This window comes from Rana temporaria, chromosome 4 (genome assembly GCF_905171775.1).
Source record: "Rana temporaria chromosome 4, aRanTem1.1, whole genome shotgun sequence".
Lineage (NCBI taxonomy): Eukaryota > Metazoa > Chordata > Amphibia > Anura > Ranidae > Rana > Rana temporaria.
This window is the reverse complement of record NC_053492.1, coordinates 178,763,183-178,779,700: the sequence shown is the minus strand read 5'-3', so window position 1 is coordinate 178,779,700 and position 16,518 is coordinate 178,763,183. Positions and strand designations below refer to the sequence as shown.

The 16,518-nt window shown below is 42.8% G+C and overlaps 1 protein-coding gene across 2 annotated transcripts in view; it reads right to left on the bottom strand.

The window, feature by feature from the left end:
• The window catches only part of USP13 (ubiquitin specific peptidase 13), a 117,949-nt gene extending 102,542 nt beyond the window's left edge, over positions 1-15,407 (bottom strand). Inside the window, exon 1 of one of the 2 annotated variants that reach the window (XM_040349429.1) lies at positions 15,233-15,407. In XM_040349429.1, the coding sequence (XP_040205363.1) occupies positions 15,233-15,343 (111 nt within the window). In that variant the 5' untranslated portion in view covers positions 15,344-15,407. The remainder of the gene's footprint in view (positions 1-15,232) is intronic. The other variant, XM_040349428.1, reaches the window with a different exon arrangement.
• Positions 15,408-16,518: the final 1,111 nt, after the last annotated feature.

Sequence of the window (16,518 nt, the reverse complement as noted above, 5' to 3'; positions counted from 1 at the left end):
GCTTACCAGTAGATTCTTACTGTACCCTTCTTAAAAGAGAAGTATGCAAATTGTTAATTTTATAAAAAAAAAAAAAATTAAAAAAGGTCCCTTTCACACAGAGGCGTTTCTAACTGCCAGTAAAACACTGAGCGCTTTTGAAGATCTTTCCATTCATTTCAATTGAGAGAAGCGTTTTTTCACTGCCCTGCCAGCACACTGCTTCAGTGTGAAAAAATGTATTGATTTTATGGAAATAGGTTTTCTTGAGCTTTTTTTTTAGCGTGAAAGAGCCTGAAAAGCCCAGTGTGAAAGGGGTCTAAGAATTATACTTACCTAGGTGGATGCAGCATCGGTCCGATGCTGCATCTGTCCCCCGCTGGTTCTTAGGCTGAGAACCGAGCGATCAAACACTGCAGATTGCTTGGTTCTCACAGCTCCGTTTGCAGAGAGCTGGTGACTGTCAGACACTAGCTCTCTGCCCCCCTGCGCTCACTGGAGTGCTGGGCTGTGGAGGGGGTGGAAGCGGCCAACTCAGGCAGTCAGCGGCTTGTTGAGAGGCTGAGCCGGGTGTCAGTCCAGGCATGTGGGCGGATCCTGACCATATGGTTGCAATCTTTCCCAAGTCTGGATCAGCTCTGTGCCAGGCTTAAGCCCGATGTCTGCTGAAAATGGGTCACATGAGTGCAGAACAAACTGCACTCCTGTGATCCACAGGAGTACAGCTGTGGTCCAAATTTTATGAATAACACAAATATAAATTTTCACAAAGTCTGCAGCCTCAGTTGTTATGATGGCAATTTGCATATACTCCAGAATGTTATTAAGAGTGATCAGATGAATTGCAATAAATTTCAAAGTCCCTCTTTGCCATGAAAATTAACTTAATCCCATAAAAAAACATGTCCACTGCATTTGTAAAAAAGGCTTCAGGGCACCCAAGAAAGTCCAGCAAGTGCCAGGACCATCTTCTACAGTTGATTTAGCTGTGGAATCAGGGCACCACCAGTGCAGAGCTTGCTCGGGAATGATGGCAGGCAGGTGCGAGTACATCTGCACGCACAGTGATTCTAAGACTTTTGGAGGATGGTCTGGTGTCAAGAAGGGCAGCAAAGAAGCCACTTCTCTCCAGGAAAAACATTGGGATAAAGTAATTTTTGCTGATGAATCTCCTTTACGATTATTTGGGGCATCTGGAAAAAAACCTTGTCTGTAGAAGAAAAGGTGAGCACTACCATCAGTCCTGTGTCATGCCAACAGTAAGGCCACGTACACACGATCAGTCCATCCGATGAGAACGTTCCGAAAGGCCGTTGTCATTGGTTAACCGATGAAGCTGACTGATGGTCTGATGTGCCTACACACCAATGGTTAAATAACCGATCATGTCAGAACGCGGTGACGTAAAACACAATGACGTGCTGAAAAAAATGAAGTTCAATGCTTCCAAGCATGCGTCGACTTCAATCTGAGCATGCACGGGTTTTTAACTGATGCTTTTGCATACCAACGATCGGTTTTGACCTATCGGTTATGCGTCCATCGGTTCAATTTTAAAGCAAGTTCCTATTTTTTCGACCGAAGGATAACTAACCGATGGGGCCCACACACGATCGGTTTGGACCGATGAAAACGGTCCATCAGACCATTCTCATCGGATGGACCGATCGTGTGTACGCAGCCTAAAGCATCCTAAGACCAATTATGTGTGGGGTTACTTCTCAGCCAAGAGAGTGGGCTCACTCACAATTTCGTCTAAGAACAAAGCCATGCAAAAAGATTGGTACAAAAACATCCTCCGAGAGCAGTTTGGTGATGAACAATGCCTTTTCCAACATGATGAAGTACCTTGCCATAAGTCCAAAGTAATAACCAAGTGACTTGGGAAACAAAACATCAAAATGTTGGGTCCATGGGCAGGAAACTCTGCAGACCTTAATCCCATTGAGAACTTGAAGTCAATCCTCAAGAGGCGGGTGAACAAAAAAACCCCACAAATTCTGTCAAACGCCAAGTATTAATTATGGGCTGCCATTATTGTGGCCCTGAAGTTGATTGACAGTATGTCAGGGAGAATTGCAGACGTCTTGAAAAAGATTGGCCAACACTGCAAATATTGACTCTTTGCATAAATGTAATGCAATTGTCAATAAAATCCTTTGACACTTATGAAATGCTTGTGATTATACTTCTGTATACCATAGTAGCATCTGACAAAAAGATCTAAAAACACTGAGGCAGCAGACTTTGTGAAAATTTATATTTGCGTCATTCTGAAAACTTTTGGCCACGGCTGTAGTATAGTCAAACAAGCTTTGGCTGTACTTCTCCTTTAATGAGGCCTTTGTTATCAAGAACCTATTTCAATAAGCACTGGTTACTCATTGTCTTTCCTACCACCGCCCCCTGTCCACAGATCTTTTCAGGATATTATTTATTTTTGGTTTCCTGATCACTTACAAGTCCAAAGGAGAAAGAAGGTTTGCTTTCCAGGGTCCTAGACTATGGAACGCTTTACCAGCCAGCATTCGGTTGGAGGAAAACCACCTGGCCTTCAGAAGGCAGATCAAAACTCTGCTCTTCTGATGTCAAGAGACAGGAACAACAAGCGCCCAGAGGCGATTCAGTTCGCATGTGCCGCGATATATATAAGTCTTTCATTCATTCATTCACTTACCATGGAGGTCGTATCTCATAAAACTATTGTTTAAATTAAAAGTCAGCAGCTACAAATCCTGTAGCAGCTGGCTTTTAAAAAAATAAGGTACTTACCAGTGGTTGAGGGTCCAGCGCTCTCTTCTTGCAACTGGTTCTTCTTACTGCTATGGGACCCTGGTGCTGCCATTTTGGATATGGGAGCCAACTGTGACTTCCTGAGGAATCACAGTTGGCTCCCCACTGAACATACGGGAGATTGTGTAGTGCTGCAGCACTGGTCCTGCAGTCTCCTGGGATGCGTGACATGTCCCAGCAGGCTGTGGATGGGTGAGATGCATGAAGGGGGTTGCCCAAGGCCTAGGCAAAAATAAAGGAAATGGTGGCCGGTATCTGTTCCCTGTAAAAAAAAAAAAAAAAACACAGCTTGGGAGTTGAATAAGCAGCAGTTTTACTCTTGAGTGAGTGTCCGCTTTAAGGAATCGTGTCCCTAACTTTAGATGCGGGTGACATAGCCCTGGAATTGTTATTTCTAGTGCACCTTCTGTAACAGATTCAAGCGGAGTTCCACCCAAAAGTGTAACTTCCGCTCATTGTACTCCTTTCCAGGATACTTGTCTTCCACGGGTATGCTGTCCCCACTTCCGGGAGCCTCAGCCATGGGTATTGACATCACTACAGGGTTCCCTCCTCCTCCCACCCCAGCCACCGGGCCAGTAGGAGAGAGGAACGGCACTTCGCTCATGCACAGTAGGGTTCCTGGTGTGAATCCATAAGGCTGCACTGCCGGATTCCCTTACTCGCAATGAAGGCGGCAGCACCCGAAAGCTGATGGAAACATCGGCTGCTGTGCTGACATCGCTGGACTCCAGGACAGGTAAGTGTACTATTATTAAAAGTCAGCAGCTGCAGTATGTGTTGCTGGTTGTTAATTTTTGCAGGGGTGGGCGGACACCTGTTTAATTTATTGAATGATTGTCTTATGTTGCTTTCTATATGTAATGTTATAGCATACGCAACATTAAAAGATTATGCACGCTCTCTGTTCTAATGTTTTGTTACCTGTTAAATATTGAAAGCTCAATAATAATAAAAAAAAAAAACAACGGAAACAGAAACAAAAAATGTAAGGTTAGCTCCATTCCACCTACAGTATTGGTTATTTATTGTGATGGGCAGTACTGCTGACCAATAGGGAGACAGAGGAAAGTTAGACCATTTAAAGGATCACTAAAGGACATTTTTTTTTTAGCTAAATAGCTTCCTTTACCTTACTGCAGTACTGGTTTCATGTCCTCATTGTTCGTTTTTGCTTTGAAGTAGCTGTAATTCTGCTCTGATCTCCACACTTCCTGGTTGTCTGGCTCCTTATGAAAAATCTCATGGGAGCTTCTCACTGTGGTCTAAGCTGTGTGTCTAAAACTCAGAACCAATCAGATTCATTTTAAAAACAAAACACTGCCCTGGATTTGTTTGTTTTTGTTCTGTGGGTCTCTTTACTTCACATAAACATGAAACCAGTTTAAAACCGAAAGTGAAACGACAGGCACATTATATGATAGAATTTAATCTATTTTTAATAATTTTTAAAAGGAATCAGTTAACTTTTATGTCTCTATACCCTGTAAACAGTCATTTCAGCAAAAAAAAAAAAAATTCCTTTAGTGACCCTTTAAGGCCATACACTGGCAAGCGATGAGCATATTAATGCAGTGGGAACTACAAGTAGATGTTATCAGCCACGGGCAGCAAACTTGTAAAAATCACTGACAATCAATGTAATCAATCGATTCGTCATTGGCTTGTACAGGCTTGCTGGCCACAGCTAATCAAATCTACCCCATGGCTCAAGTATGCCCTTTCTTTCCATTGTTCTACCCTACACAGTTATATGAATGAGCCCTTACAGGAAAGGTTACATTTATACATGTGTAGTTATTCATGTGTATTCATTTGTATTTCAAAGGATATCCTGGTAAACAAAGCAACAAACTTCCAGAGGCACAGTAACCAGGCTTGTATTGGAACATACCAACAGCTGCTTAGAAACGCTGACAACGCCAATGGTACAATCCAACTTGTGCTGACAGAATGGACTTACAAGCCTATGGCTACTTCTACTGTATTTAAAAGGCAAGTAGAAATCTAACTGCACAATGGCAGGTCAATGTGGAGCCAGATATAGAGATACATTGATAAATCTTTGCAATCACTCTCTGCCACACTACATTGCCAGCATGGTTATCCCACTATGAGACCCCTGTTCCCATTCATTGAAGTGTGTCTTTTCACACTGGGGTGGTGCGCTTGTGGGACGTTATAAAAAATCCTGCAAACAGCATATTTGGGGCGGGTTGGGAGCGCTGTATTTAGAGTGAGTGTCCGCTTTAAGCAATCATGTACTTAACTTTAGATACGGGATGAAATAGCCCCTGGAAATGTTATTTCAATTTAATTTGCAGAGGGCAGTGTGAACCGTCAGCGAATCATGTGCGATGGGGGAACACGCACTGCAGCCCTCAAAATTTCCACTCGCCTGCTAGCATTTTGCGAGTGGATTTAAGCTGGGGGCGAGTGATAACAGTTCTGCATGACCAACAGTCCAATCTGTGCCTACACTTAGAGCCACGCTGCGATTGGCGGTCGAAGAGGAAAGGTGCGTGCCCAGAAAAAGTAGTCGGGTGAGCCGCACACATGCAGAGCAGTACACAGGTGCTCTCCTTACAATTCTCGTTAAGCCATGGGACCTGATAGTATGACCTCTCTGCGCTTGGCTTCCCAACCTGACCAATTTAGCTGGAGAGCAGGAAGGAACAAGTGAGCTGGAGGACTGTGATTATCACCACTCTGGGTGTCCCAGGTAGGCAGTGCAGCACAGCGCTCACCAAGAATTGCCCTGACAAGAGAGCGGCAGTATGCTGTGCGGTGTCAGTGTGTGCTGTGTTGTGGTGTCAATGGCTATGCAGGTGTGTGAATCTCGGTGCTGGATTGTACTCCCTCCCACTGTGCTGCAGCTCCTCTCCTCACTGCCCGACAATGAAAGGGGGAAGTGGGGACATGCAAGGGGCTCCTGATTATGAGAGTGGGTAGAATAGGAGAGAGAGAGAGAGGAGGATGGATGGGGGTTGCAGAGGAGACAGCAAGAGAATGGGGGAAAAGACCTGGTTCTAGAGAGAAGGCAGAGGAGGAGGAGGGAGTCTTGTACATAAGAAGAGGGAGAGCAATATTTGCAGAAGTAAAAAAGTCCATGTCCCTCTGGTTTGCCCCAGTGCCATGTCCCTCTGATTTGCCCCAGTGCCATGTCCCTCTGGTTTGCCCCAGTGCCTCTGGTTTACCCCAGTGCCCTGTCCCTCTGGTCTGCCTCAGTGCCCTGTCCCATTTTGTTAAAGTTGTTGTTGGTAATATTTAATTGTGTAACTTGATTCGGCATAAAACATTTAACAGTGTCATTCCAAGAGATAATCTACAAGGGCGTTTTTAGGGGCGGAATTAGGGGCGGGGCAGTGTATGGATTAGATGAGGCAACTGGTGGCGAGTAACACTTGAGACCTGGCTAGAAGCCCAGGGCTTGAAATTTTGAGCCCTGCGCACTGGATTCGCAGAGTTTTCTGCATCGCACCAGTGTGAACCAAGCCTTACTCCCGACAAGAGAAGGCAGTATGCACACGCATTTAGGTGGGTCAAGCGTTTATGGATTCCATTGGCCAAATAATGAATTCTCCTCTCCTGAACACACTGGTGATGTTGTTTTTGTTTTTTTTACTGCCTGTAAGTGCTTCTCTTCTAGTATGCCTGTAAATGCATGGACACACAGGATAACATAGACGTACGTTTACAGGTAGAAAACAAAAATGCCAGACACCTGTAAAAATACATTTTTTAAGCTGGGTGTGCTAGAGCCATAACTCGTCCGCAAATAACTCAATCACCCGTCACAGTCAATCCAAGTCAATGACAGCTAGATATAAGCATAGGAGACCCCAAGAGTTAGGCCGGCCATACACAGTTTGAATCTCGTCCACTTCAGCAGGAATCAGCCATAATTTGAACCGTTAATGGGCAGGCTGAATGTACCAATTTATGGTGTATGTACTCAATCAATTTGGGTATAACCAGCCTGCCGGATTCTCTTACCATTATCACTAGCGGCTGCTATAACAACTAGCGGTAATCACGGTCTTCTCCCGAGGGTAGGAGGGTGGGGCGTTGGAAGGAAATTTCCACCTTGTATAGTGCTTTTAACCCCTGCTAGTGACCAAAAAGGGTTAAAATCACCCACAAAGCGCTGCTGCAGTGGCGCCTTCCCGGCGGTTCGGCCGCACTGCCCATTCTTTTCAATGGGCAGGAGTGGTGGAGGAGCGGTGTATACACGCTCCTTCACCGCTTCAACGATGCTGCTTGCAGGAGTTTTTTTAACATCCTGCCAGTGCATCGCCTTTTCACACTAATGCCTCCTACACACGATTGGATATCTGATGGAATCTAGTCCGATGGATTTTTTCTTCGAATATCCGATGAACCCGACTTTCTTGCCTACACACCATCGGTCAAAAATCTGACCATGCCAAAACGCGGTGACGTAAAACACTACGACGTGCTGAAAAATTAAGTTCAATGCTTCGGAGCATGCATCGACTTGATTCTGAACATGCATGGATTTTTGACCGATGGACTTTCACACAGACGATCGTTTTTTTATCCATAGGAAAAATCTAAAACATGTTCTTTTTTTTTTCACAGATGGAAAACAAACCGACGGGGCCCACACACAATCGGTTTGTCCGGTGAAAAACAGTCCATCGGTCCGTTTTCATCGGACAAACCGATCGTGTGTACAGGGCTTGAGACTGCATGGGAGCCGTTTTTCAGGTGCTTTACAGGCGATATTTTTAGCCCAAAAGCGTCCGAAAAAACGCCTTTAGTGGGTCTTACAGACAAATCCCACACATATCAAGAAAATAACATGCAAGCAGAATAATCAGCACCTAAAAGATTTTTAATCACGAGACAGCAAATAAAAATGAAGTAAATAAAACTAATAAAAAAGGAATAAAGCATGTTCTTTTTGTAAAGTTAATGTTCACTCAGCTCAGTCTATGAGGCAAAGCCACATTAATTTCATTCAATCATGTGAAAGGTGCAATCCTGTTTTTAATTTCTTATTTTCCTTGCATACAATCAAGCATTGAAAGTGAGCACAGCTTCTCCTTGTTGACTAAGCTAAGTGAACAATCTGTAAAAAGCCTCTACCGCTGTACTAAATCAACCCCATTATTTTTTGTTCAATCAAGTTAAATAAGAATTTAAAGTGGTAGTAAACAGCGGCAGAGTTTAAAAAATAAAAAATAAACACCTGTAAGGCAATTGCATAAGGTGCTAGTATGCATCATATATTATCATTAGAATGAAGCCCTCCAGCGACGTGTTGTCACCGCTGAGAGGGCTCCCATCTTCCCCGGTCTTTCTTCCAGGATTGCGGGCTCCGGCGCTGTTAGTGGCCAGAGCCACAATGACATCACTCCTGCGCATGCACACAGGAGCCCTCGGTTCTGACACAAAGCTCTGAAGGTCCAGCGCGGTATGCCAAACCTTCAGAGCGCATGCCCTGGTGACGTCACTGGCTGCATGCAGGGTGAATATCTCCTAAACAGGGCAAGTGTAGCAGATATTTACACTTATTATTAGGTAGTAAGCCATTATAGGCTTACATGTAGGCAAACATCACAAAGCAGGCTTTACTACTGCTTTAAAAACTGGGTTGTAAACAAAGTGGGACAACTCACAAAAGGTTAAAAATCTGCCCTTAATTAAAAATGCATTCCCTGGTATTCATAAAGAGTAAAGCATGGTACACACGGTACGCTGGGCTAAACGAAACAAAGCATGCTCGTTGCACAGACTTTGGAGTACAACTTTGATGCACCTATGAATGAGTTGGATACAACTTTGGCTCTGACCAGTGATAATGGACAACTGTTACATTGTATAACATTCAGGTATGACTTTCATGCAACTTTTGAGGGTTAACATTAAAGTCTATGGCCCTGAAGTTGCATCAAACTCTGACCAAAGTATTTAAGTCGCACATACAGTGTTTTCATTTTTCCACATTTTCTTATGTTACAGCTTTATTCCAAAATGGATTAAAGCGGAGGTCCACCCAAATTTTTTTTTTAAAAGCCATTAGCTAAAAATATTGCAGCTGCTGACTTTTAAAAAATGGTCACTTCCCTGTCCAGCGCGCCCACGATGTCAGCAGACGAGGCAGAGCAATCGCTCGTCTCTCGGCTGCCCCTCCGCCATCCTCTGTGAGGGAATCAGGAAGTGAAGCGTTGCGGCTTCACTGCCCTGTTCCCTACTGTGCATGCGCGAGTGGCGCATCCTCACTGGTCCCCGCTCTCTCCTGGGAACAGTGTGATACCGGGGGGGGGGCGAAAAGCAGAAGTTACATTTTTGGGTGAAACTCCGCTTTGAATTCATTACTTTAATAACTGTTATTAATTTTGGAATAAGGCTGTAACATAACAAAATGTGAAAAAAGTTAAGCTCTGTGAATACTTTCCAGATGCACTGTACATGAATTTTTATCATTAGAAAACATGGGGAACGATTTGTCATGCGACTTTGATGTCCAAAGTTGCATGACAAGTCACACAAGTGTGACTAGAGCCTTATGGTTGGTCATTACTACATCCAGTTTCCTTGCCTAAGAACTGAGGGTAATGCTTTCTGAATTAGTTACAGCCATAGAGACATACTGTAAAAGTGGCACCAAGAAGTACCTGAATTTCTTGCATACATTAGAACTGTTGATAGCACGATCACAAATGTTTTATAAAATAGGTACAGGACTTTCCAATGCAAATATATCACCAGAATAGTGTTGTAAATAGTTTGTCAACATGATGTTTGGTAACTGTTTACTTGACAACCTAAAATGCATGCAATTGTTGGATATAAATAATAGGCACATAAAAAAAAAATTCATGCACTTAAAAAAAAAAAAATGCATATGCAGACTTAAAAAATGAACTGATTTTCTTACAACAGCTCCTGCTCTTTTTTCCTGTACATAAACAGATCATTCAGTATTTTGCGTCGTGATAAAGGAGGTTAAATGGTCATTGAGGGTTGGCCTATCCTACAGACCTCTCGAAATTGTTGGATTTTCACTGGGTGGGTAAACTGCTGCTTGACACTTGAGACCTGAAGAGTGGGGCTAAAAATAACTAGTGCAGCATGCGTGATGAACGCCAGACAGCTGAGTCACTTTTAAAATGGACTTGGGACGTAAAATGCAGGACACGTATTAAAAAATACACCAGCTAATTTGGAATGGTGCGCTCTATTAAAGTATGTCGTCGGTTGTGTGGTTTACATAGTATTATAATAATATTTCAGTGTCAGGTTTTCTACGATCACTCCTAGGACAAATTGTTAACATTGGGGCCAGTAACTAAACCAGGAGCGAGGAGGCACTTGCTGGGAAAATCGTCTAAAGCACTTGGAGGAAAATTTGAGCAAATCTATCACAGATTGACTTCACCGTTTTCAACTGGCCTCTGACATCAGCTCTGCGCTGTGCTTCTTTGAAATGCAGCTCCTATCATTTGTACCAAATAAAAACAAGATATGCACAGGTCTTCTGATATCCTCAGTACATAAAGGAACATAAAATAGAGCCACAGTGGTTAGGGCCCATTTACTTTCTTCCGTTGTGTTAGGGACTCCTATTGAAATCAATGCACCAAAACGTCCGGAAAATCAGATGTGCCACGTAATTTGTAATGCAACATACTGGTGCACTGCGTTGTGCTGTAATGCATGAGTTTTGTCTTATAAATGCAACTCATGGAACGTGAATGTTACAACGATAATCTATAAATGGGCACTAATCTATTACATGTGTACCCGCTTGGGGAATTACTAAAGTCATCACTGAATAAAAAATAATCTAGGATTTGTGTGCCATATACAGGGCGAGGTTCATATCCTACTTTACAACCACTACAAAATTTGCCAATTGCCTCTATACCAAGATAGGACTGTACTCAGGTCAGGTCGTAACAATTTGGTCATTGTATGGCTATCTGGAGGTTTTTCCACTCCATGAGGAAATCGCACTTTGTCCAACATGCTTTGAGGTCTCACCGTGCAGGAGGGCCAATATAACCTGCTGGGGGTGGGCGATATTTAAGTAGGTACTAAGCTGGGGTGTCTGAACATCTAACATGGTAATGGCCAAAGTCTAGGTATAAAATCATCATACACACTCCATCTTTCGTATATACAATCTGAAGTGCAGCCCTAGAGGCCAAGTAACTATTAGCATTATGACAATACAGTAACAGCTGAGGCCATAATAAAAAAAAAAATTGCTATGACATTTCCAGATTGACATGAAAAAAAAAAATATATGGGCTATGCAAAAAACTACAATAGGCCCGTTCTAATTTGTTTATGTGCCATCAGATAGATGGTAAATACTGGCTCTACAACTCAGGGCTACAATAAGCGTTGTTTTTTTCCTCAAGTTGTCCAAGCTGGAGATACGAGTTCAGAGGGCATCCATGAGTATCCCTGAACAGATCAGAACCTCATATTTACCATCTACCTGATAGCCAGTGAAAGCCTGCATTCTTCTAGAAGCTTCACAACAACTAATTACAAGTGCAGGGACATTTTCAAGTATTCTGTATTTTTTACATAACCCAAAGCTTCCAAATCCTAGGTTGCAACTCTATTTGGGGGCCACCAAAAATTGTTTCCAGTTTGTGCATTTTGTCACTTGTTGGTGGCACAGGGGAAAGTCTACAATCACTGGTTGCCCCTTAGCACACTCAGTGTAGGGAATGGTTCTCATGTATCCCTTAGCAATGCTAATATGGGCATCCCAGATCATGACAGCCAAAAAGGATTTATGGGAACAAATCATCACATGTATTGTAATGGGACCACCATTGTTTGTAAACAGAGTAGTCCCTCTCATAACAGAAGTAACAGGTCAGTCTCCCTCATACCATGACCATCTCCCTCATGGCAGGACAGTCTCCCTCATAATATGACCATCTCCCTCATGGCAGGACAGTCTCCCTCATAATATGACCATCTCCCTCATGGCAGGACAGTCTCCCTCATAATATGACCATCTCCCTCATGGCAGGACAGTCTCCCTCATAATATGACCATCTCCCTCATGGCAGGACAGTCTCCCTCATAATATGACCATCTCCCTCATGGCAGGACAGTCTCCCTCATAATATGACCATCTCCCTCATGGCAGGACATTCTCCCTCATAATATGACCATCTCCCTCATGGCAGGACAGTCTCCCTCATAATATGACCATCTCCCTCATGGCAGGACAGTCTCCCTCATAATATGACCATCTCCCTCATGGCAGGACAGTCTCCCTCACAACAGCACAGTCTCCCACGTAACATGACCACCTCTCTCATAACAGAACAGTCTCCCATATACCATGAACATCTCTCTTTATAATATGACCGTCTCCCTCATAACGTGACCATCTCGCTCATAACAAGACAGTCTCCCATGTAATGTGATCATCTCTTTCATGACAGCACAGTCTCAAAATGGACAAGACCGTCTCAAAATGGACAAGACCGTCTCAAAATGGACAAGACCGTCTCAAAATGGACAAGACCGTCTCCCTCATAACTAGTGTTGAGCAGAATATGCCATATTCGATTTCGCGATATATCTCGAATATATATTCGAATATTCGAGATATATTCGCTAAATTCGAATATTCGTGATATTTTATCGAAATGAAATTATTGCGATTTTTCGCTATTGCGAATGCGAAAATAATTGCGATTTTTTGATAACTGCGGTAGGAGCACTCTGATTGGCTCAGAATATTCGTGATATTTTATCGAAATATCGCAACATGCGAATGCGATATTTATTGCGCAATTTCGAGAAATGCTGGAGGAGCGCTCTGATTGGCTCAGAATATTCGTGATATTTTATCGAAATATCGCAACATGCGAATGCGATATTTATTGCGCAATTTCGACAAATGCTGTAGGAGCACTCTGATTGGCTCAGAATATTCGTGATATTTTACAATACAAAATAATTGCGAATATTCGGCAAATGCGGAAGGAGCACTCTGATTGGCTCAGAATATTCTTGATATTTTACAATACAAAATAATTGCGAATATTCGGCAAATGCAGAAGGAGCACTCTGATTGGCTCAGAATATTCTTGATATTTTACAATACAAAATAATTGCGAATATTCGGCAAATGCAGAAGGAGCACTCTGATTGGCTCAGAATATTCTTGATATTTTACAATAGAAAATAAAAAGTGTTTTGCATTGGTGGTGATTCTTTACTCTATCCATCTGTCACAGCCGTTTGTCAATCAAACACCTTAAAGATTGAACACGTTCATGCTGCATGCTTTGGACTTTTTTTCACTTCACATATCAAAGACATTTTTATGAAAGATTATTTTTCTATTATTGGGACTATATTTCTTTATATATTTGTTTCACTGTGTATTTCACAAGTTATTTGCGCTTGCTTATTTATAATTTGCCCACATGTCTTGTCACTAGACATATTTTTTATTCTTGTAGAGCGACTCCATTTTCTGTCTTGTATTAATTTATGTTGTATAACATTTTTGAGTTGCTGCTGTATTCTCCCCTTTTTTAAGGTATGCGCAATTTTTTCCTTCTTACAAAAAATAATAATATCAAACATACAAATATTCATAACATACACATACACAAAGCCCCCCCCTTTTGCATCAGAGACAATCAGAGTTCTCCTACCACAGTTATCGAAAATTCGCAATTATTTTCGCATTCGCAATAGCGAAAAATCGCAATATTTTTTTTTTCAATTTGGCAACATAAAAGGATCGCCTCAGCTTAGCTACTCTGCCCAGGGTCTCTAATCATACCAGCAATGCTTTTAGACGTCGATAGGATGTGATCTGTTTTAAAAATCAAATTGAAAAAATGCGAATATTCGGAATTGCGAATATTCACCGCGAAATTCGAAATATAGCGCGATTTCTCGAATATGCTATATTCGAGCCGAATATTCGCAATGCGAATATTCGTGAGCAACACTACTCATAACTTGACAATCTCTCTCATAACAGAACAGTCTCCCACGTAATGGGATCGTTTCTCTCATAACAGGACATGATATAAGAGCCATAAAGACCACAGTATAAGATCCATATAGGACCCGTACAGGACATGGTATAGGATCCATATAGGACAGGGTATAAGATCCACACAGGACATAATATAGGATCCGTACAGGACATGGTATAAGATCCATATAGAACAAGATATAAGAGCCATACAGACCACAGTATATGATCCATATAGGACATAGTATAAGATCCACACAGATCACAGTATAGAATCAATACAGAACACAGTATAAGATCCATACAGAACATGGAATATGATCCACACAGGTCACAATATGGGATCCATATAGGACATGGTATAGGACTCATACAGAACACAGTATAAGATTCCACACAGGACACAAGATCCAAATAGGACATGGTATAGGACCCATACAGGACAAAGCATAGTACCTGTACAGAACACTGTATAAGAGCCATACAGGACACCGTATACGATCCATACAGTACACAGTATTGTACCTTTACAGGACACCGTATAAGATCCATACAGTACCTGTACAGGACACTGTATAAACCGTACAAGATCCATACAGTACACAGTATAGGATCCATGTAGGACATTGTATAAGATCCATAAAGTATACAGTATAGTACATGTACAGGACACCATATGAAATCCATACAGTACATAGTATAGGATCCATATAGGACTTTGTATAAGATCCATACAGGACATAGTATAGGATCCATGTAGGACATTGTATAAGAGCTATAAAGGACATCATATAGGACTCATACAGGACACAGTATAGGATCCATATAGGACTCATACAGGACACAGTATAGGATTCATACAGTACACAGTATAGGATCCATATAGGACATCATATAGGACTCATACAGGACACAGTATAGGATCCATATAGGACTTATACAGTACACGGTATAGGATCCATATAGGGCTCATACAGTACACAGTATAGGATCCATATAGGACTCATACAGTACTCAGTATAGGATCCATATAGGACTTATATAGTACACGGTATAGGATCCATATAGGGCTCATACAGTACACAGTATAGGATCCATATAGGACTCATACAGTATAGGACACAGTAAAGGATCCATATAGGACTCATACAGTACACAGTATAGGATCCATACAGGACACAGTAAAGGATCCATACAGGACACATTCTGAGAGCTGACAACATGTATGTCCATGGCCCCTGTTCACCTGTCCTAGTGTGGCACAAAGCGATCGCTATGAAGCAGGGAAAGATGTGTACCCATCCCACGTGTAGGGGTGTGCGGGCACCGGGGAGAGGTGACAGCTGCCCTCCTGTGACATGCGGTAAGTAGATGATGGGAGAAGGAGCACAAGGCATGCGATGTATGGGAAGGTAAGGGGGAGAGGGAAGGTCGGGAGAGAGGACAGGCACTCACAGGGCATTCATAGGAGAAGGCGCACTCCGTCTTGTAGACTCGGTCCCCTGACTTGGGCACTCTGATGGTGGGCATGTAAGGGACAAGCAGCTCTCCCAGGTCTGCAGCCATCTTCACATTCCTGCTGCTCCCAAACAATGCTGTGTGACTGTACACCCTGCGGCCCCGGCATGGGAGGGCAGGACAGATGATGCTATTTTAATCCAATAGCAGATCACACCAGCTCTGGGTCCTGGGAGAGAGGGGGGCTGAGGGGGCTAGCTCTGCCAGCAGTGCCTATTTATAGAAGGCTAACTTTTATTTTCTTCATAGACCAGCCAGAAATGCCTGTCTCCCCATCTATAGCCACACATAAAGTGGTCTTCTTAGTTGTGGGTGGAGTGGGGAAGGAATGGAGCCCATGGCAGGTGGAGAAATTCCTTCACTTCCTGTCTGGGGAAGAGATTTGTCCTCTGTACAGGAAGTCAGGACATCTCTCCACCAGCAAAACAAACACTGTTCCTTAGTAAGGTCTGGAAAGGCCAGCTCTGTATTGCCATTCATAGTCCTATTGCAGATTTTCCCTAATTTCCTGTTTGGAAAAACGTTGTCCCCAGAACAGGAAGTAAGGAGAAATCTATGGAAGGCCAATTCCACACTTGGGCAGCTTCTGAAAAGCAATCCACGGTGCGTCACTTTACAAAGGATGGATAAACAGCCACTGCCTCATATTCACCCGTTGCAACCCCATTGACTTAAATGGGAAAGTCTGTCTGGCAGTGTCTCCTCAAGCCGCCGGTGTACAGCCCCCTCTGGTCGTATGGTAGCGTTTGGGTGAGTGGTCAGGGGGCAGTAAAACCATGGCTCAACTGTATGCTTTTACAACTCTCAGGCCACCCATATGAAAGTTGAGGGGCAGCAAAAAACATGCAGAGGAGGTACGTTTTTATCGCCACTCTTCCCCAACCACTTTTGAGGTTAAAGGTGTGAATTGTTGTCAAATTGCCAGGTTAGAGATGTTCAAATAGTATTATATATGAAAGACATCACTGAACTTTGACCTTATCTATCTTTGACAGGTAATGCCATTTGAACCTCTCACTGACCATATAACATACAGTATCTCACAAAAGTGAGGACACCCCTCACAATTTTTTTAAATATTTTATTATATCTTTTCATGTGACAACACTGAAGAAATGACACTTTGCTATAATGTAAAGTAGTGAGTGTACAGCTTGTATAACCGTGTAAATTTGCTGTCCCCTCAAAATAACGCAACACACAGCCATTTATGTCTAAACCGC